We start from the raw sequence: 22,364 nt of genomic DNA on the forward strand, positions 1-22,364 counted from the left end.
GAGAGTTGTCAGAGTAGACACACTTTGATAACATCTTCTTACATCCCTGAACACTCTGTAGAGAATGACCTTTACTGTTGATATTTATAAGGATGTGAGTAGATCTTGTACTATTGTTTTCACTTCACCTTTCCCCCTTGTGCTCTGTCCTGTAACCTCTTGTTAATACTGCTCAATGCTGACACAGATACTCCTGGCTCATCTCCTAATCCTGCTATCTTCACACCCCTAGGTTGGAGATTATATGGGACGTTTTCTCCTCCCCACCCTCCTGCTGCTCCTACTTATTTCGGTGCACAATCTTTTTAGGTCAGAGTGTGCCATCTACACATTGTCCACTTATCAGATTATTGGATTCCCGTGCAGGCTTCATTCTGTAACAAGTTAGTATTTTGTGTGTATCTATCTGTCTATCTGTCTGTCTATCTATCCCATGTCTCTATTTCATAGAAATTGATCGCATGCATGTATACGGGCCATTTCTAGATTTAGAGATTGGAGTGCCTACTCCTTCTATTGAACTAGACCGCTTTAGGTATTAGAATTTCATTTTCTGTATTATAATTATCACATAGAGTATCAGCAAAAAGACAGCCAGGTACATCTGGGACAAGATATGGGCCAGACAGTGGTTTTAACCATAAATGGAATAATGCTGTAGTAGACCGTATCCGTTTTAAAAAATGTCTTCTTTGTTCTGTACCATTAAATGAATGGTATCTGGGGAGGACTGTAATATATATGTAGAATCATATTGTAATAGTACATTGGGGAGGTTGAGAACCCAACCGGCAAAGTTCTCTATAATCAGTGTTTCCCAACCCAGTCCTCATGGACCACCAACAGTTCAGGCTTTGTCAGTATCTCCATTGGAATAAAACAGGGAAATCCATGAATCCTGGACTGTTGGAGGTCCATGAGGACTGGGTTGGTGAACACTGCTCTATATTATGAAAGCTATTTATTGACTGTTGATTGTTGGATGGCCATCAATATTGCATGAGGGACTTCGCATTCTTCTTGTCAGCACACAACAGTTACTCTAGACTGGAATAATGCTTTACCCAACACCATCGCCACGACTTTGCCTCTATGACGTGGTCAGATTGACACTGGCACTTCTGTTCAGTCAACCTTTGGAATGGCAGTTGAACAACAATTTCTTTTTAGACCATAAATTGGTTCAGGAAATCATGTCAGCAAAGGTCCTCCTCAATAGAAAACCCAGGTTCCAATGCCAGATTACCTCACCAGTAAGTGTCATTGGGCAAGACCTCTAACAATATATATCCACCTACTTCAAATTCTCATAGATTGTAAGCTTGTACAAAAGGGCCTTCATCAATTACTTGGTGTCAGATATCCCCTTTTTATAATTGTAAAGCGCTGCGGCATATGTTGACACTGTATAAAAAATAATAGTTATTCTTTATTTTCTCTGTGTGTCAATGTATTCTTTGACAATTTAATTGCTTTTTATTTGCTTAAGTTAAGAATAGCCTCATCATATCCCCTGGGAAAGATATCCCTAGACAAAGAGCAGTTAGTGAAAAGAGCCAGCTGTCAAAACGGTGACTTTATTCAAGGTCACATATACAAAGTGGACTTCATCATTGCTGTACTCCAACAAGGAGACAGTCTCCAGATGAGTATCTCCTGAAAGCTCCGCAGTGTTGTCACATTGTATGCATCATTAATGTACCTTAGCCAAACTAGCACATACCGTATTTATTGAACAATTAAAATCAGTGCACAAAAGCATTCTTTGGAAGCTGCATAAGTAAGCGGACATGTGATAGGGCCATAGTCAACTCAATCACATTCCCTTGTACCTAGAAAAAGAATTTTATTTCAAATGCAAAGTAGTTCATGTGAATCCATTCCAACAACCAACTACAACCAGACCCCAAAACCAGATAGACTCCTTGCAAACAGGGACATTGGTAGAGGGGGCTAATAGGTGCACGAGTTTTCAGACTTTTGAATCATTTAATTGTTAGCCCAAGTCTCCTGTGATATATATATAGAGAAATAATAAGGTTTAATACAACATTGGGCGGGGTTCATAAATTTAGTTTTATATAATAATCTGTATTCACTCAGAGGTGTTATGTCTCAATGTGGGCGTGGCTAATAGAACATGTGGTGGTCCATAGTGTGTGCGTAGTATAAGGGAGGGTTTTGGTAGGGCCTTAATTTACCCTTAGGATAAAGACTGGGTCTTACTTACTTTCCTGAACTAGAAGGTTACAGGCTGCTCTAGTCCCAGAGTACTAAAATACATTATTTTCTTTGTTTATTCCCACTAATGTTGGGGTGAGGTTTGCATATCATTAGCTACTTTTCATATTGACCAGCTGCTTTGTAGTTCATTCATAGTTTTGTTTTACATAATAAATTGCGACCTTTGTGGAAAAATCACCATCGATACACAGAACGCTTGGATTGCCGTAGCTATGCTGATTTTGTGATCTTCCACTGAATGGTGATGAAAATGAATGAATGGATTAGAAATGCCTTAATGGCAATTTCTGAAAGTTACTGCCGGAGTGTGATATCCGTACATTTTTGTAAAAAAAAAGAGCTGCCAATACCCTGTTTTCATATATTTTTGCTTTACATATGAATCTACAAGGCCGTTGAATACATATGACGCAATACGTAGGGGAGAAGGATGATTCAGGCACCACAAGTTCACCAACACAAAACCGCTCATTGTTTCCAGAGAGGAATAAAATAATCTACTTTATATGTTTTTGTATCACAATGCAATGATATGTATGTGAACATAACGCAACTCAGCCTTGCCAAATAATGTCATTTTAACTTGACCGTTCATTCTTTCACCACATGTGTAACAAATATAATATCCTTGATATCCTTAAGGTCAAAATAATCTATTGTTATAGAGATATTTGTAGAATTTTGTGCTGGACAAGTTCCTTTGGGTACATAATCTGAAGGTTTGCAAATCCTGATTAAAGCGGTGCCATATTTGTTGGGTTGCCACAGTTTGTGTCGCTGTGTTTCTTTAGAAACAAGTGTTACAGTATACTGTGTGTTTGGTGTGGTACCAGACATACCTGTCATTATAATGCCACTGGATGCTTACACTTACAAACCTTTGTTTCTAAACTAAAGAAGAATGCATGCCCTTGCCAAGTCTGGTTCAAACAGTAAACCACAGACTAATCCATCTAAATCCCAAACCATGTTGTCTAATCCACACTTGGCTGTATAAAATGCCTCTTTTGTTCACACCTACCTTTTCATGACCTATCTACTTGTGATGACAAAAGCAGTGTATCAGCTTTAAGAACACGGCTTCCTGTCAGTATAGAAATCAGTAGTTGGTGTAGAACATGGGTTTTGTTAGTATAGAAATCAATGGTTGGGATAGAACATGGGTTTTGTCAGTATAGAAATCAGTAGTTGGGATAGACATGGGTTTTGTTAGTATAGCAATCAGTAGTTGGGATAGAACATGGGTTTTGTTAGTATAGAAATCAATGGTTGGGATAGAACATGGGTTTTGTCAGTATAGAAATCAGTAGTTGGGATAGAACATGGGTTTTGTAGTCTGTAAATGTTCGTGTATATTTACATTTAAATCAAATCAGACTGGGACGTATGTATGTTGACCCTTGCAGGCTAGTTATATATAGTCGCTTTGGGCAGAAGTCACTTTATGATTTTGTGATCTTGGTCTCCAGTTATATTTCTGATATCATTGAAGGATGCCTACATAAAACGCACATTTCCGGCTTGTATTGATTGAAATATAACCATGTATTTTTAAGTGTGACCTTACGGATATTGTTACCATGTACGATACCTTTCAAAGAAAATAAACCACACAATATCTTTAGCAATACATGACAATATTATAGATAACTTAAAGGCATCTTCCTTGATAAAACTCATGAACTTCCTCATTGTTTGTGTTTTATTGACCACCTTTAATCTATTTTCATGTCTTTTCAGATAAACAGGTACCAGTAATTGGAGTGTAGCATCATGAGTGACAAAAAATCCAGACATGTTATCTATAAGAAAACGTCCCGTGATAAAGCGGTATGGCTCTTACAGTAAATATGAACATGTGGCAATTTATAAAAGAAAAACTAAATCTACCAGTTTGTTGTAGAGGAAAAGGACAAGCTTTATCCATACTTTATACATACTGATTTGAGCATGCTGTATGTTGTGTGTTAGTTGGATTCCATCTATGGTTTTCTTGCAATGCCAAGAAAGATACCACCTACGGAGAGGCCATAACATAGATCTTGGCTGCTTCTATGACTCCTGTAGAGGAAACATGCCACTTCCTATTTAAACTGCCTTCAAATACGTGGTGTATGTACTCTTCGAAATTCTACTTTGGCAGAAAATCACAGTTGTTCACCAATTAATAAAATATCAGGAATTCACAAAAGGATTGGAAATTGAGGCCAAAATAGCCAAGTTTACATTTTTTAGCGAAATAAAGTATTTTGTCCTACAATTTGCAATTCCTGACATATTTCTAACAACTGATGGATTGATAAATAACCCGGAATTGTTTTAAACCTTTAGATTCTGATTAGGTTTATGTGTATTTTTTGGGGGGGTTGAACATATTTTCTACATTTAATGTAAATGCATATCAGATCTACTTCTGGATAAATGTAATTACTTCTGCACCAGTCTTAATCCAGTCCGCATTATACACAGATGTTCACTTTTGTTCTTCTTTGTCTACACAGGTGAGTGTATACCTGGGTAAACGAGATTATATCGATCACGTTGAATCAGTGGAACCAGTAGGTGAGTATCAAGTAATGGCCAAATCATTTTTATGATAGTGCCATCACCATAAACGAGAGGGAGCGCTAAAAGTAACTTGCACCCATACTATAAGCTTCTCCCATTAAAGGGAGGGTTCACAGGACAAGTCAGGGTGATCTTTGGAACTCCCTCCTAGCCGGTATGGTAAAGTGACAGAGTATGATTGCCTAATTTGTCTTATGGTAGTGTAGGCCCAAATTGGGGCCCTCTGTGAATTAACCTGCTTCCCCAGGATGAGAACAGCGGTGTTAGAATATATTACTTTCCATTAGGCTGAATATGTTGTTGTGACAATGTTACTGTGGGAAATTTTCACAAGCATAATGAGGGTTATAATACAGATACATCGTGACTGTGAATCAAATTTTTTTTTTTGTATTTTGCAATAGAATTATTTTTCTTTCTACCATAGCTTTTCCATTTTTACTGTGCTGTAGCCATGTTTACTTTTAGCACGTTTAAGGCAACTCCCAAACAAGCATAGCTTCACCATAAAAGTAAGACCAGGTACTAAAGGTACATGCGCTATACGAGTGATATTTAATTTGATGGGCATGTCATATATACATATACATTCTGCAGTATAATGTCAATCAGTGCTAAATGTCACAGGAATAAATATTATTTATAAGCCAATAAAACCTCCACATACATAGCCTTATATAATAATATACAATAATACTGATAACAAACAATTTAGGTTTAAAAAGACCCAAGCCCAGCACGTTTAGCCTGTCACATATCTTTTTATCTTAGTGATACAGTTGGGATTATATTTCTTGCTAAGTTCCAATAAGAACAACATGTCAGACCATAAATGAAACATTTATCTTCTAACATGTAGAAGTACGAAACAGATTTTAAATATGTTGTGTTACACTTCTTTCCTTTAATGTTCATCTTTTTAAAAATGTATGTTATTTTTCATAGATGGTGTTGTTCTAGTGGATCCTGACCTTCTCAAGGGAAAAAAAGGTACATGTTGTAAAAATATTGAAAAGCAAAAAAACAAACTAAATTAAAATGATGCATACAGTCAAATTGATGTTTTGCCTTATTTACCATTGTGTTAACGCTGGCATATGGGGTCATTATATGATCAAGTGATACACATTCAGGTCTCAATTTGATAAGCTTTTAAAATAATTCAATACTGTTAGTAACGTTCCAAATGATTTGTGTTCTATATTCTAAAAGATTTTAATGGTGACTTCTGTAGATAAATCATTTGGAAAGTTATTCGAACATTATTGAACCACGTGGAAAGCTTTATTAAATTAGGGCCTTAATTGGATAACACCATGTTTAATATATAGCTTTTAGAGTGTGATGGTGTCTTATGTCAAAACAATATTTACTTTGCTTGTAGTCACTGAATTTGCAAAACCTGAGCTACACAATTTTGCATGTTCTGCTTATTAAACCTTTTTATTATGTATATATTTTCAGTGTATGTCACTGTGACCTGCGCATTTCGCTATGGTCAAGAAGATATTGATGTCATTGGGCTGACCTTTCGCAAAGACCTCTACTTTGCTCGAACTCAGGTTTATCCACCTGTAGAAGACCCCAAAACTATCACCAAGGTTCAGGAGCGGCTAATGAAGAAGCTGGGGAACAATGCCTATCCCTTCTTGATGCAGGTAATGTCCTTTTTTACAAGGGGTATACTTACGGGAAAAAAACTTACATTAACAGGCTGTAAGTAATGCACCGTGTTTATTAAGCCACCGAGCTCCACAGTTTTACAACTAACAGAGATATACAGTGTGCACCGGTATGGTTTCTATTCATTTCAAAATATAGACATGCAGACTACAAACACATTGGTGTACATTAGAATTTATGAAATACTGCAAGGATAGCAATATTAAGGAAACAGTAAAACTTTTTACTAATAAAATCATAAAGATATAATTACTGATCCATTAAACCTGCATCACTGATTCTGTCCTACAAAATAGACCTCTCCTGGCTCCCCTTACTGTGCAATGAATAGAATAGAATGTTGGTAGTGGTGGTTTCATAGTCAACTACTAAAATATGAAGAATTAAAATCCATTTATACTTCATTAGACACATTCACCATATTCGCTGCCTCGTGAGAAGGGGAAAGCGCAGGAATATATATAGAACTGTGAGGATTTAAGGCAGAACATGGGCTTCAAATGCTGACTTTTGAAGTCCAGGTCTCTATATGAGTGTTGTCTCACTGTAAGCCGTTATCCTTCCTGCACAATGGATAATTTGGGCAAATATTGAAAGGGAACTGAGTTTTTCGAGAGTTTCCACTGTTCTAAGAGCTCTGACATAACAGTACACCCCTTAGAGGACTTTTTTTTTCTAAATTGCTATTCCAAATCCACAGTTATCAGTAGGTTATCACGTAATTTCCATAGTCTTGGTAATGGTACATCATCACCAATCTCAGATATTCCAAATAATAAAAGTCCTTGTTTGGCCAAATTGGCCTTCTTATCATATTCCCTCCCTGTCACTGAGCTGCAACATTGACTTTTTTTTTTTAACTGTTTTTGAATATACCTCTCTTATGCACTGTATCTCTTTTTCAGTTCCCTGATTACCTTCCATGTTCGGTGGCTCTCCAGCCAGCTCCCACTGATGTGGGAAAGGTGAGATTTATCTTTTCATTTTTTTAATTTTTTTTTTTCTCTACACCTTGAAATCAAGTAGGGTTATAAAATTCATCAACACTTTTTGCTGTAATAGTGCCTCATAAATTGTATGCTCCACGTTGTACAGAAATTGCATGCAATAAGGGGTAGGCAAACTTTGGGACTCCAGATGTGGACCAAATCTCCATTAATGCCCTTAAAGCTGTAATGCTGGCAAAGTAGATGTAGTCCACATCAGGAGTGCCGAAGGTTGCTTAACCCTGCATAAACCTTTGGCTTGACGATTTAGATGTTGGCTAATCCCTGCTCGTTCCATGGAAATTTAAACAATGGGAGTCAGAATCTGGACAACATCTTTGTTAGACTTCATTCTCTCTCATTCTATCCACATTTCAATTAGAACCTTCGCTGATAATTGATAAAATAACACATCATGCAGAAGCACAGCCAGTCCTGCATTGGTTTAAGGATGACACTGAATGTGGTAATTGGGCAAGTGCCTGTTGTAGCCTTCGGATAATCACAATGGAAATTCTAAAGCCAATTACAGGCTGGCATGTGGCTATGGAAAGAACAGAAGCCATTTGCCCGACTTAATACTGTTCAATTGCATTTATCTGTTTCGCCCAGGCCTGCGGTGTGGATTTTGAAATCAAAGCTTTTTCTACAACCAACTTGGAAGAAAGACTTCGCAAAAAGTGAGGACATAAAAGCAACACACTAAAAAAGCAATGCCTTCAATGTCCTTTTAAGTTACAGGCTGCAGTAACACTCTTTCTTAAAAGGAAACTCCATTGCCAAATACAAATATAAATAAGTTAAAATAATAAAATACATCACTATTTACTAGATATACCTCCAATAAAAACATGCATGCATTTAATTGTGTATTTTTACATTGAGGGTATATGTAAAACAGCTAGCAATAGCTGCAGATCTCTTGCTTGCCGCCTCTACAATCCCTCACCTTCTTCCCCAACTCAGACATTCTGTGGTCCAATCACAGCCTTCCCAATGCAGCTCAATGAGAAGTCTTTGCAAGGCAGATGCTCTGGGCAATTTCAGCCTCTTGAGTTTAGCTCCACTGAGCTAAACAACCAGGAAGCATCAGGAACAGTTGTCTGACAGCCACAGGGTATAACAAGGTTAGTTTATAAAAGTGCCAATTTCTGTGGAAATCTGCACTTTGTGTCAAATGAAAAAGAGGACATACTCCTCACTTATAAAACATTTCAGCAAGCTAAAGTGCTTGGGGTGTTCCTTTAACATTTTTTTTGACAGCAAGCCATGAGCATCACTTGTAAATATAATAATAATAATAATAATAATAATGTCAATACATTACATTGGGTCTCCTTTACTTCTACATGCAAATTTTCCCAGTGAGGGAAGATTATGGAACCGGGACCCAATTCTGCGTCCTGAGATTAGTTAATTCATTCATTAATTAAAAATGTAAATTAATTAATATATGAAAGTGCATTCTTTTGCATACAAACCAGTAAGTACGGGGTTGCTTACCTTGATAGAGTGGGGGTACATGAAATGTATTGGTTTTCAAATGAAAATGGAAAGAATTTGTAGGAGAGTTATGACAAAAGAACAAATGACAGATCTAGTAATAATTAATGATCCAGGCACACATTATAGATACATGTACTGAGTAAAGCCTGTCTAGGCCCTTAGATTCCCTCAGATATATATTTTTGTATTTCCAGAAATTCTGTCCGTCTGTTGATCCGCAAGATCCAATATGCTCCTGACCAGCCAGGACCCAGCCCCAGAGCAGAGACATCTTGGCAGTTCTTTATGTCTGACAAGCCTCTTCACCTGACTGCGAGCCTGACTAAGGAGGTGAGAGAGTCTCTAAAGTAGTGATGGTCGTGGATGACTTGCAGTTCATTCATAATTGCACACTAATGCATTGCTCGTGGTTCAGGTGTTCTACCATGGAGAACCTATATCAGTGGCTGTCACGGTGACCAACAACTCTGACAAGACAGTCAAGAAAATAGCTGCATCAGGTACTATATGATGTGTACAAGTGTCATTGTTCTATCATCTACATGCAAACAGAAATATTACAAAAAAAGAAATGAAATGAATAGGTTTTAAGAGAAATACTAAACTTGTATTGGCTAAAAAAAAGAGTCTTCAGAGTTTTCAGGCTTCTGGCATAATGTTCTAGAATTCAAAACGGTATTTAGCCTTCTCCCTTCCACAATGAAAAGGTGAGCAACACTGACACAGAGAATTCTTGTGCAGAACAATGTACTATAAATTCTCAGTGTACCAGTCTCTGCGATTATCCTACCGTGAGAATATACGGGGTCAAAATATTTACACAGACCTAAAGAAAAGCATTTGTACGTAAAGCTGGAGAAACAAATTGATTTCAATATGGTTACATTGTCTCTCATATGTGACATCACAAGGCTCGATGGAGAATTGTCATCCATCTGGAATTTATTACGTTATTCAATTACTTATTATTGATCCTGATCTAAGTGACTGTCCTGCTAGATAGGTGGAAACTCTTATAAAGCCTGTCTGGAGATGGATGTGTTTGGCTTGCCAGAGTCAATGTCTGTCTTAGTGATTTTTGGAAATGATTATTATTTAACGGATAAGATTTAAGGATGTATCCACAGTTATTAGTGCAAATTAAGAAGACCGCATGTTTGTAGCAATTATTTTCTTTTGAAGTCTGTAACACTCATTAAGACGTGTCTCTCTCTTCCGTACAGTGGAACAAGTTAGCAATGTGGTGCTGTATTCCAGTGATTATTACGTCAAGACTGTAGCTTTGGATGAATCAGAGTGAGTATTCTTAGTATGAGACATAGCAATAAATGAATAAACTATGCCCTGTGTTCTGATTCCATATTTTAGCAGATTTTCGTGGATGGTCCTAGATTATAATATATATATGATTGATTGATTTTACAACGTTGAGCATCATAACAGTGATGCTATAGAAGAGCTGCACTCTCTTATGTTAAACTTCACAGCATCTCCGGACTGGGATTTTCATTGCAGGTTTAAGTTTTTTTTTTAAAGTCACGGGTTAAATGTTATGGCAACCATTAAAAACAGCACAGTCAAAAATGTTGAGCTTTGTAAGAGTTGTTGTTATGGCTTTGCATATGGTGGAGCCTTTTATCAAGATGCTTTCCATAATACCTGCTGGGTTCGATGTTGCTAATGTTCATGGGAAGTTAGGATTAGGGGACTGTTAATTTAGGCCAGGGGTTCCCAAACCAGTCCTCAAGTACCCCATAACAGCACAGGATTTAGGGATTACCCTGTTTTGTCAAAGTGTTTTTTTCTTTTTTTTTTAAAAAACACCTTAGGCACAACTGGGTAATCCCTAAATCCTGGACTGTTAGGAGATACTGCATTAAGAATCACTGGTTTTGGCGGTACCTGCACTGAGGATGCCATGGTTACTAAAATCTAGCATTCTCAGTCTGGAGATGCTGTGGAGTACAATGGTGAATACAGAAACACCAGATCCCTAGAGGGAATGGACATCCAGAATTGAGCAGGTGAGGAAAAGTTCAAACTTTATTTCTTCTGATAATAAAATTGTCAGAACAGCATAGTGACAGTAGCCAGTTTACAGAGGGGACCAGAGAAGGAGATACAGGCATGTTGTGCTTGCAAGGCACTTGCTCAGAGACCTTTTCACTTGCATAAATATCTTTCTCTTTACCCCAGTCTGGCTATTGCTTCTTTGCTGCATTGTTAATTTTATGACGAGAAGAAAACAAGCTTGGACTTTTACTTACCTGCTTACCTGAGTCTGGACATCTATTATTAGAGAGTGGAGAACCCACCTGTCCACACTTGGAGGGTAAAACATAAATGTATTTCGTCTTCATAAATTCTTTACTTATTTTGCACAGCTTTGACTCCTTTACTCAACTTATTTCAGCATTGCTGTGGAGTACAAAACAAGTGAATATGGCTCCACTCAAGGGTCACGTTCATGATGCTTAACATTTTTCACATTTATCTTTAAAATCCTTGTCCTCTCCTCCTGGTTACACTGAGCATGTGTGCTTTAAAAATTAACATCTCTGCCATACTTTACTGCGTTCCCATATCTGAATAAATAAAAAGAAAGGACTGGAAACACAAGGTTACATCAAGTGCAGATTGTTATTGGACACAAGAAGATTCAGCAAAGTCTTTCTCAAACCCATATTTGGTCTGATCTGACTTTTTTTTTAATGTTTATTGAAGAGTTTAGACAATACAGGTGTCAGTGCAATAGAGACATAGTATTCAGAGTACAACAGTAGGTTATTACACTATTTAGTTATGTGTCGTTGAAATACCATCTTGAGGTATAGGTCACGGCAGTGGATTTATAACTCAGTACCTTTAAATGAGTCTAAGTAAAGCTGGATACTAGGGGGGTGATGTCCGTCAGTGCTGCGATGCGGGAGTCGGGGTGATAGTTAAGGTAATGGCCTATTAATCATAATAGCTGAGAGAGTATTAAACGGTGTGCTTAGTTCGATAAACCAATGTGACAATAATAACTGTTACATGGAGTAGTATGCCTAAAGAATCGTCATTGATAGGGTGACTGAGCTCTTAGAGGCTCGTCGGTGGGAGTTACATGTAGCCACCTCGGGTGGTGAGCCTCTTGTGTGGTGTGACATTATGCGATCTCAGGATCCCCTGATAATTTGGACTTTCAATTCATGAATAAAATTCAAGGGTCCCAAGTGGGAGTGTAGTGGTGATATTTGTTTGTGAGGGAGTGGTGGAATTCTTCCATAACCCTGATTTGTTCTTATTTCTGGATCCAGTTTCTTAAAGAAGGGGGGAGTCTGATCTGATTTTTAGACCAATTTAGCCAGCACTTGATGGATCTTATTCTCTGCAATTACTGGGTGCAATAAGCTGTAGCTTTCTATATTAAGAACTGAGATACATAGAGGAAGTGCATCACAAATACAAAAATACTCTTATAGTTTTAATTGCCACATTGCCACCGTAGAAACACTCTTTCAGTTCCATTAAAGATTGTATTAGCATGGATTTAACTACGTTCATTGACATATAATTTTGTTTACTATTACTTTATTTTCAGCAAAAGAGTGGCATCCAAGGGCACCTACACGCACACCTTCTCTCTGCTTCCAATACTGGCCTATAATCGAGAGAAACGAGAAATAGCCCTGGATGGAAAACTCAAACATGAAGACACCAACCTGGCCTCCAGCACGCTGTGAGTGGGTAGTAATGAAATTTATCGTGCAGTGAGGTGGTAAATTCTATAGCATACATTTCAAAGGACAAGAACAGAGTTGTACTAGAATAGATATGGCCTTCCTTGCATTAAAGAGGTGAAGCATTATATTTTAGAAGGGGCATAGACTTTAAAAATTGGGTCATGGACACATACAGGGACAATGCCCTTCCATCATCCCAAAGTACCATGCCAATGGAGGGCAATATCAATTTCATTTAGTATTATTTAGAGGCCCTCCATCCCAACCCACCAAGTACCATGCTTGGAAGCCTACTCCCCTGTCACTAATTATTCATAGCTATCCCCCCTCCAACATGCCATGCATGAGAATACTCCACACCACTCAGACATGCCATGCATGAGAATACTCCACACTACTCCAACGTACCATGCATGAGAATACTCCACACCACTCCAACATATGATGATTGAGAATACTCCACACCACTCCAACATACCATGCATGAGAATACTCCACACCACTCCAACGTACCATGCATGAGAATACTCCACACCACTCCAACATACGATGATTGAGAATACTCCACACCACTCCAACATACCATGCATGAGAATACTCCACACCACTCCAACGTACCATGCATGAGAATACTCCACACCACTCCAACGTACCATGATTGAAATGACTCCACACCACTCCAACATACCATGCATGAGAATACTCCACACCACTCCAACGTACCATGATTGAAAATACTCCACACCACTCCAACGTACCATGCATGAGAATACTCCACACCACTCCAACGTACCATGCATGAGAATACTCCACACCACTCCAACGTACCATGCATGAGAATGTTCGTAGGCGGAGGGGCATATTTTTGAATTTAGTTAAAGTTGTTCATTATTTACAGATGCTTAGCTTTTAGCAGTAAACTTGGGTATTGCCTGATTTTACGCAGCCAATCAGATTGATCAGAACTAGAGCAATGGTAATGCAAATGTGAATAAAGGCATTATATTGGACAAGAAGGAGTTATTCCGAATTTGTTACATTGAATAAAATATTTTTTTTTAAATTTCAGTACATTTCAAAGTATGCGATCTTCCATTATCTTAAGGTTGAGAACTTTTCACTTGTGCTCACAGTGTTTCAGAAATGTACGATACATCTATGTGCACCCAACTGCAGTAACTAATTACATAGACCTTCGGAGTCCGTTAAATATGGGTTTATGTGATCTAATCTGAGGGAGTCAGTCTCCCAAGGTCTGGCTTTTCTAGTGGAAATGAAGATTAAAAATGTTTTTATTTAATTTCTATGTTTCTCTCAACAGCTTGAAGGAGGGGATTGATCGCACTGTCATGGGCATCCTGGTAGACTACAAGATTAAAGTCACTCTCACTGTTTCTGGGTAGGTTCCAATTCTATATGAGATGTGAAAATTAATGATTCACTCTATGACTTTTACAGCAATTGTTACAATAAGAATCAGCATTGCATGAGTTAATCTGAATTAATGTGCATTAAGAGATTAAGGTTTGCACCCAATATGGTGTGACTGTGGGCAGCAAGTCGTACAATGTGTTCCTTATATATTATCCAATTAATCTACTATTCACAGAATCATATTAAAATGTGCAATTATTGTTTTAAAAGAACGCTGTAATAAAATATTTATAAATATATGTGTTATGTATGAAATGATTTCATAGCAAAGATTTCTATATTCATTGTATGAGTAATGGCAGGAATCCAGGTACGCAGATTTTTTTTTTTTTAAATGACAATGTTTCTGTGTAGTTGAAGTTTAATTTAATATTTATTCTTTTGTCATTCATGACAGCCTGCTGGGTGATATGACTTCCAGGTATGTTTAGAACTTGTATGTGTGTTATATTACAGTATGTATGTAGGTCAGAAATGAATGGATCATTTAAACCAACTGTGGGGAGAACTGTGTAGATTTCCCAGTTTGTAAAACTAGTATCATACATCTGATCACAATTATATATTATAAAGTATAGTAAGTCAATCTCACAATATGTTCTAAATCACTAAGGTTTATGGTAGCCAAACATCTGGCGGCATCAGATGTTGACTGATGTATTTATTTTAAAGAAGTAGATTTAAATACTTCTTATAATCCCCAAAACAACCTGGAAGAGGTACACAGCAGCCATGGAAATAGGCTTGGTAGCTTGCCCAAAAGGATTGTCCATTAGAAAGGCTACCTATACCATTATCACATTAGACTTGTTCCACATACAGGGCGATCCGTGATATCCCTCATCAGAGCTGATTCCCCTCTAGGTACAGTAAGTGAGCAGTTTGGATTGTCCCACTGTGGTTAAGTTACAAACTTGTTAAACCCATTTCTGCTTATTTCACCATAGGATCGATAATTGTCTAGTGTTTTTCCTCACCGTATTAAGATGTCTTTTTAACATGTCATTTCTTCTCCACAGTGAGGTGTCTACAGAACTTCCTTTCATCCTTATGCATCCTAAGCCAGATGGAGGTAGTAAGAAATTGGGCAAAATATGTCACACTCTAAACTTTATGTGTTTTACCATAATTTGAAGTCTGTATGGTACGCTAGGACCATACAACATATTGTTATTTGGGCAATGTGGGCATATGTGTAGGGCCCATTGGTAGTATGCATATTCAGGAACCACCTAGGAGGTGTAGAGATCCCACTAATATTCCAACAGCCTATATACTCTTATTATCTTGCAAATATACTCATTGATACATATACCAGTACCAATTTATGCTGCCCTGGCTTTGGGCATTATATAAGAATAGTTATTAAACAATTACTTTCAACAATACTGATCTAAATACAGCAACTGTTTATAACATGGAAAAACAATGTTCACATTTCCTACTCCATACAGTGGGGTGCAATAACAGTAAACCTATTTTCTTTCTTTAAACTGGGGCTGATCTACATTAGCCATCACAATACAATGACAATATAATAGACAATTTTATATGAAATACCGTGCATATATACAACATAAGCCATCATGATTTAAATTAATTATCCCCCAATATAACCCATAATTAATTACCAATGATATTTATGCTTATTTATAGAGATTCTGCTGCATATAGACATATGGAGTTAAAACTGATTTTCTTTTTCTTTTCCCCATTACCTGTACTGCCTTGGTATGATGACAGCTAAGGAAAGGTGAGAATTAAATGCAAATGGCAGTTCTGAGCGCAGTGTACCGAGATTATGGTGGCACGACCGTTTTGCCTTGTTTTGGTATACCTTACAAGCATGCCTCTTAGGGACTCAGATGCTTATATTCCTTTGTCTATAGTAACTCTGAATTCTGTGTGTATGGCAGTATGGTAGACATTCACAGCTTTGGAATGACTTTATAAGTGTGTTTGATGGTAACCCCAATCTATATTTTAGAGCCTTTTAAAGATAACCGGTCACATTAGAAATTCTAAAAAGACCAGTAGCAAGCTATGAATTCTAATTTAATGTAATTCTATTAAAGGTAACACTTGTATTGTGCTATTTTTCAGTTCCTGTTAGCATAGGCAAAACATATTTTGCTGCCCCATGTGCTTTGCTAATGGTGTGACATCAAACAAACCAGGCCTCCCCTCCCCCCCTCCTCGCTACACTATGGTGAGGCATTATAATGTCCCACCCATATGATCCAACACACAATCTCACTGGCACACACGCAAGTTATTACACATACAGGCTCACTACGCACAACTTCACAGACACACAAAAGCTCACTACAAACTCACTTATGTGTGCATAGACAAGGTAACTACAGACAATCTCACTGGCATGCATACATTCACTGACACTCGCCGCAGGCTGTTTAGAGAATCAACAAGTTTACCATTGTTTCAGAAAGTAGACTGCAGTCAAAGTGCAGTGAAGGGACTAGTAGGGCATATACTCCAGCCTACCACATCCTTTCTTCATCCTTGATCCTTCCCTCTCACATATATGTCCTCACAAAGAAAGCAGGGAGTGGATGGACAATGTGCCCTCACGCTAACTAGTGGAATGGGTCAGATGTAGTGTGATGTGCACTGGGCGCCGGCAGCCAGAAGATGGAGATAGCGCAGCACTGTGTGAGTAATGGCCGTGCTGCGGCCATTGGCGCCTGGCTGCCATCCTGATCCATTCCCATCCTTCACTTTACTGGGTTTCAGTCCAGTTTTACCGTCCATTACTGGTTATGCATAGGTGGTCCAGTCACCCAGACATTATAGCCACTGACCCACCGTGGGCACCCCCCCAAGCGGACTAGGGGCCTAGGCCATTGCAAGCCCTGAACAGTGAATGTGTGTGTGTGTGAATTAACAGCATGAATGAAACATTGCTCAGGTACCTCATCCATGTAAATGTTTTAGTATGGTAAAAATGTAAATGTCACCAACATTCCTTCTTTTAATGGTTCTACCTCCTATGGTAATACTGGTGTTAGTTACTGCCAAATGCAATGTAGTTTTACAAGAACTAAACTTTTTATAACCGAGCACACAGACTATACATTTCATTGAATTGAATGGGAGCAATGAGTAAAGTATAGGGATCATCATAGTTTCTAAGCTTGTTTTAGTAGAGCCTTCTTCAACTCTTCCCTTTTCCATAATTGTAAAGAGCAGCAGAATATGTTACTACTAAGAATAAAATAATAAAAAAAAAAAAAAGGAGGAGCTGTGAGGTAGTAACACATCTCAATGAGTAGTTGGGAATGACAATTTATTACAGTCCTATGCATTTCCTTCATTTTCCTTTGTTGAGCAGTGAGCAGGAAGAAGACATGGTTTTCGAAGATTTTGCCCGGGAAAATCTCAAGGATGAGTTGCAAACAGAAGACAAGGAGGAAGAGGACGATGATGAAAAATGAAATTGTGGAATTCCAGAGTTATGATGACAACTACCCAGAATCCCCTAGCATTCCATTTCCGTGGACATCTGTTAAAGTGTGTCTGTGGAATACCGGCATTCCACTGATCATTCAAATGTTAATAATGGGTAGACTAGCGATATTTAGTGATAAATAACAGGTAAAGAAATATCTGGGTCAGTATTAAAGTATGTTTTAACAGACAATTTGAAACATGTTTTTCTTTTCTTATAAATGCATAAAGATAAACGATCATGCATAAAATCAACAAACATTAGAATACGAATTTCATCAATAAGGAACAACTTTGACCGTGCTGGGCGATTGGACGCTGGAAGTATTAAGAGTAAATCTCTACGTGTAGTTGTGAATAAAGTCTGCTGTGTTTGGAAAGCAGTGATTATTCCCCAAACATAGACCTGTGTTGCACCGTAGTTTTAAGGCTTAATTGCCGACATTCAAAAAGTTCCCAAATTATATTGTTTTCCCTTATCTCGGCTTATTTTGAATGACATGATTAATTGAATTGGGAATTGTGATGGGAAGTGGGGGTTGTTTACATGTATTTAGATTTGCAGATTTAATGAGGCTGAATATTAAATCTATGCAGCAAGCCAGTATTTTTTGTAAAAAGTTGCATGCGTGCTATAACTTGAGGATCTTACTTGTGATCGTGCAGTCAGGGGCATGGGTTGCCAGCGCACGGGGCCAGGCAAGTTTAGCGCCCTCTAATTTGTAGACCGTTAGCACTCCCTGAGCCCCTTATTGGACAACTAGATAGGCACTTGACACTGTTACACTGACTGTTGCATAATTCTTAAAATCCACCAATTAATGTGTATTGTCTATACACAATACTTTAGGTTTGATGATAATTATAGAAATTACACTACGCAACTAGCAGTGTCACACATCACGGAGGCAGGTAGGGAAGGAGCGGTAAGGCTATCTAGACATCCACTACGGGAGTAACGCTATAATACCATTTAATACTCATTTACATAATACCTATTAATAGCGGGATTTTTTTAAAATGATGATTACTACTTTTCCCCCCCCCCTCTTTTTAAATTTAGCAACCAGGGCAACTACCCCCTGTGGCCCCCTCCCATGCTACGCCACTCAGCTTTCACTGAGTTTACACTATAGAGGAGTTGGAGTTTAAGAGTTTGGTTTGAATAGTTGAGAGCTAATCCGTAAATACATACAGAGAAAGCTTCTATCTTGAAGGAGGTCCACATCATAGAAGGGTTTGATGGAAGATTTAAAAACAAGAAAGGCACATTATTGGAGAGGTTTTGGAATGGTGTGCAGTTATATATATATATATATATGTGTGAGATAGGATTCTATATTAAACAAGTCACATTTTTATGATAAATTCCTCCCATTCTTTAACAATGATCTTATCATTTAACATTGGGAAAAAAAGACAATTTTCAGACAATTTGCTATTCACAGAAGGTACACCGTTTTCTATCTAAGAGTTCTGGAGCACACATGTTACTACTCAGCACCTATGTCAGTCATTAAACTATGATTTCATAGAAAAGTCATAATTTAATTTATTGCACATATTAAATGTTTTTTAATTGGATGTTATTACACAGAATTTTTAAAAAGTCTTTGGCCAGAAGCTCTTGTTGCCCGGCCTAATCTCTCACTGAAGGACAGTTCGTTTAATCCTCAACATAAAGCTGTGGAGATAATGAACCATTAACAGCAGAAGCGATTATACAAAGACGTGAAATACCCACATAAATAGCCATCAGTAGATTTGCTTTATGTTGGTTAACACTTCAGCTAAAGATGGCTTTAGATATTTGGCTAGGAAGAGCAAAGATGGTCAGATTTCTAGAGAGCTACAACCAACGGACCCCATATACCCACTTCAAGGTTTGAAAGTGCTCATTAAAAAAAAAAAAAAAAAAAATAACCAAGGGCATTAAACCGGTTCTCACTTTAGGTGTTATACTGCAAGGAGGTATCTTGTCCAACTCTTTCAGCATCCAGCTGTATATAGCCCCTAATACTCAAACCGCCTTGGTGGCGACCTTAGCGGACAATTATACCACTCGTAAAAAAAAGTCGACGAAAACACAGAACACTCGTGCTCCTTGTTCCATAACTACAATAAGCAGTTGTAGTTATGGCACTTCGAGTGTCAATTTAATGACATTTTGGTGCTTTTAAAATCCTGTTTGACAGTTAAAAAACAAAAACAAAATACTATGTACTGTATATACCACATGCTGCTGGCAGGCAGAACCAACGTGATGAAAAGCTTTAAACATTCCTGCTACATACAGTCTCTACATCTACTCCAAGGATCTGCACCATTCAGAGATACTGTAATTGTCATTTGAGAAATGCATCAAATGGTTTCCTTAAAAGCCAGTGTGCACCTAAGGACCAAATATTTACATCAATCTTTCTTCAGACCCGAGGGACAGTAAGGCAATGTAATGTAAACAGCAGGCACAGGAAGTCTTATCGTCCAGGACTATGAGGTCTACCGTCAGAGGGTCAACAATGCACCAAATGTAGGATTTTTATCTTCTTCTTCAAAGCAATCAACATTTGTATATTCCATTAGCAGAATAAACTAATTCTACAAACAGATGTGAGACATTCTAGAATGTGTGAAGACATGTCACTTTTGGGTGGCCCTGTAAGGGATAGTGCCACTATAAATATAAAATGCTATGGCTATCTAATTCAATCTTCCTTCTGGGCCTCAGATTATTGCATTCCCTTCTTACCATTCATTGACAGGGACGTTATACACGAGGAACAAACATGTCAGCCATTCCAAGGTTAATACAGTCCTCAGCTGAGCAAGGTGAGGATGTGTAGACAGGGAACAAATGATGGGTCAGAGTTGGACATCTATCAACTGAAACTCAACTTTCAAAATAAAATTGAAGAAATTGAGGCTGACTTTGTCAGTTATAGACGAAATATGGTTTATTCAATGTTTCGGTTTTAAAACAGACAAAACTACACTTATAGTACATACACATATAATACATACACATATACATTGGTCACAGACGTGTTGAAAAGTATTTACAGTAAAAGAAGTTAGAGTGGAGAAGTTGTAGGGATATTTTGTTCCACCAGGTCGTGTGGTTGGCATGGAGGTTTGAAGGTGGCTCAGATCGTTCCGGTTTCATTGAAGAATAAGTTCATGATACGGACACAGATCATTTATTTTAAGGGGATGTCATCATCCACCTTTAAGGCACCCATGTGCCGGTTGGTGAGAAAGTCAAATAATGGAATACTGCAGATTGCTTGCTGGATATTAGACATCGTTATCTCTCGAGGCACTCTGTGTAAGAACAAGGGAATTAAAATAAAAGCAAATCTTAAAATAGCAATAAAACCACATAAACTAACACATGCATTTTTATAGTTATAAGTTAAAAACACTTTCGGGAGACAGATTTAGGTGTACTCTAACCCCACATAAAATCAAATATGACATTGAAAGTGGGCACACAAAGATGTAATTATTTGAGGTTTTAGAACAAGAAAATGCCCTTTTCAAAAGGATTCAAAAACAACGTCAAGATAACGGATGCAGTTTTGCACTCATGACATCACATATTAAATGGGGTACCTTTTTTTCTTCTTCTTCTGTAACCACTACAGTAGGCTCTAGTGTTTTTGGTTCTAGGAGTGCCCAGGTGTCATTTCAGGGCAAACACTCAAATAATTTGTGAATGGTTTAAAAACTTGCCTAGGGGTTTGCCGGGTGCCAGTCACATTCACTGGTGCAGCCAGAAGGTGTTGTAGAGCTTAGTTCATAGGCTGAGAGTGATCAGATGACACTCTCAGCCAGTTGAGCCAGCCTTGCACCATAGGATGTAGCTCAAGGGAGCTAAAGTAAGGTGTGAACAGCAGACCCCAGTTACGGTGTCAAACTGCTCGCAAGTTGTTTAACCCCTTAAGGACCAAACTTCTGGAATAAAAGGGAATCATGACGTGTCAGACATGTCATGTGTCCTTAAGGGGTTAAAGAGATTAACAACTCTGAAGTTTTAGTAATCAAAAGGGATCAAGGACTCTACAAAAACTCATCCTACTGTCAAAATGTTAAAAAACTTTTTTGTAACACAGGTTTGTAAAATAACCTCTGCAATGTAAATATGACATACCGATTGCGAGCACTCATTTGGTATCCAGCAGCTAAAGCGTCTCGCAGGACATCACTCACAAACTGCTCCGTAGCCTACACGAAAAGAACTGATGTTAATACAATTATACAAAATATTCCCAATTACTAGCATCCATATTTATTTGTATTGTAGTTTGTTCAGGAAGAAATAATGGATTTTTTTTTTTTTTTTTAGAATTCTTTACTCTGGTTTCATCCGTAACAAGGTATCCCAAAAATTTACAATACGTGAAAATTAAAATTTTATTCAACCTAGGAATTCTTCACAATATATATTATATTTCACTGTTATTTTTACTTTGTGCATACAATCAGGGTCATTCATTAAAGTGAATTTTAGATTAAAGACCAAAATAGCTAGATATATAATATATATACCTAGTAAAAGGCTGAGAATAGACTTGATCCTGTAAAGTTCATCCTTTCAAACATCCATATTACTGCCGTAAATCTTCCAGAGACATCGGTTTGAAGAGAACTTACCTTTAAAATCATCTCTTCAACTGGAGAAGAGTAAACATTCTTTTGGACTTCGATTGGTTGCAATGAAATTCCGATCTAAGGTAGAAAAATAAACAGT

General features: G+C 37.7%; 2 protein-coding genes across 5 annotated transcripts in view; one reads left to right on the forward strand and one right to left on the reverse strand.

The window, feature by feature from the left end:
- The first annotated feature begins 274 nt into the window (after positions 1 to 274).
- SAG (S-antigen visual arrestin) lies at positions 275 to 17,796 on the forward strand. Of its 2 annotated transcripts, XM_063442354.1 has the most exons (16): positions 275 to 383; positions 3,985 to 4,074; positions 4,746 to 4,806; positions 5,758 to 5,802; positions 6,277 to 6,470; positions 7,401 to 7,460; positions 8,094 to 8,161; positions 9,182 to 9,317; positions 9,403 to 9,487; positions 10,211 to 10,283; positions 12,571 to 12,708; positions 14,034 to 14,111; positions 14,544 to 14,567; positions 15,166 to 15,221; positions 15,890 to 15,899; positions 17,499 to 17,796. In XM_063442354.1, exons 2-16 carry the CDS (start codon positions 4,018 to 4,020, stop codon positions 17,599 to 17,601), a joined length of 1,188 nt encoding a protein of 395 aa, XP_063298424.1. In that variant the 5' UTR covers positions 275 to 383; positions 3,985 to 4,017; the 3' UTR covers positions 17,602 to 17,796. The 2 variants fall into 2 exon arrangements, with proteins under 2 accessions (XP_063298424.1, XP_063298423.1); XM_063442353.1 differs by lacking the exons at positions 15,890 to 15,899; positions 17,499 to 17,796 and having other exon boundaries at positions 284 to 394; positions 15,166 to 15,475.
- A 2,754-nt stretch (positions 17,797 to 20,550) lies between these two features.
- Positions 20,551 to 22,364, reverse strand: part of YEATS2 (YEATS domain containing 2) — a 39,511-nt gene continuing 37,697 nt past the window's right edge. For all 3 annotated transcript variants that reach the window (XM_063442357.1, XM_063442356.1, XM_063442355.1), the window contains 3 exons: positions 22,268 to 22,342; positions 21,765 to 21,838; positions 20,551 to 20,935 (listed from right to left, as the gene is read on the reverse strand). In XM_063442357.1, coding sequence (XP_063298427.1) covers positions 20,812 to 20,935; positions 21,765 to 21,838; positions 22,268 to 22,342 — 273 coding nt within the window. In that variant the 3' untranslated portion in view covers positions 20,551 to 20,811. The remainder of the gene's footprint in view (positions 20,936 to 21,764; positions 21,839 to 22,267; positions 22,343 to 22,364) is intronic.

The sequence above is a fragment of the Pelobates fuscus genome, chromosome 2 (genome assembly GCF_036172605.1).
Source record: "Pelobates fuscus isolate aPelFus1 chromosome 2, aPelFus1.pri, whole genome shotgun sequence".
NCBI lineage: Eukaryota > Metazoa > Chordata > Amphibia > Anura > Pelobatidae > Pelobates > Pelobates fuscus.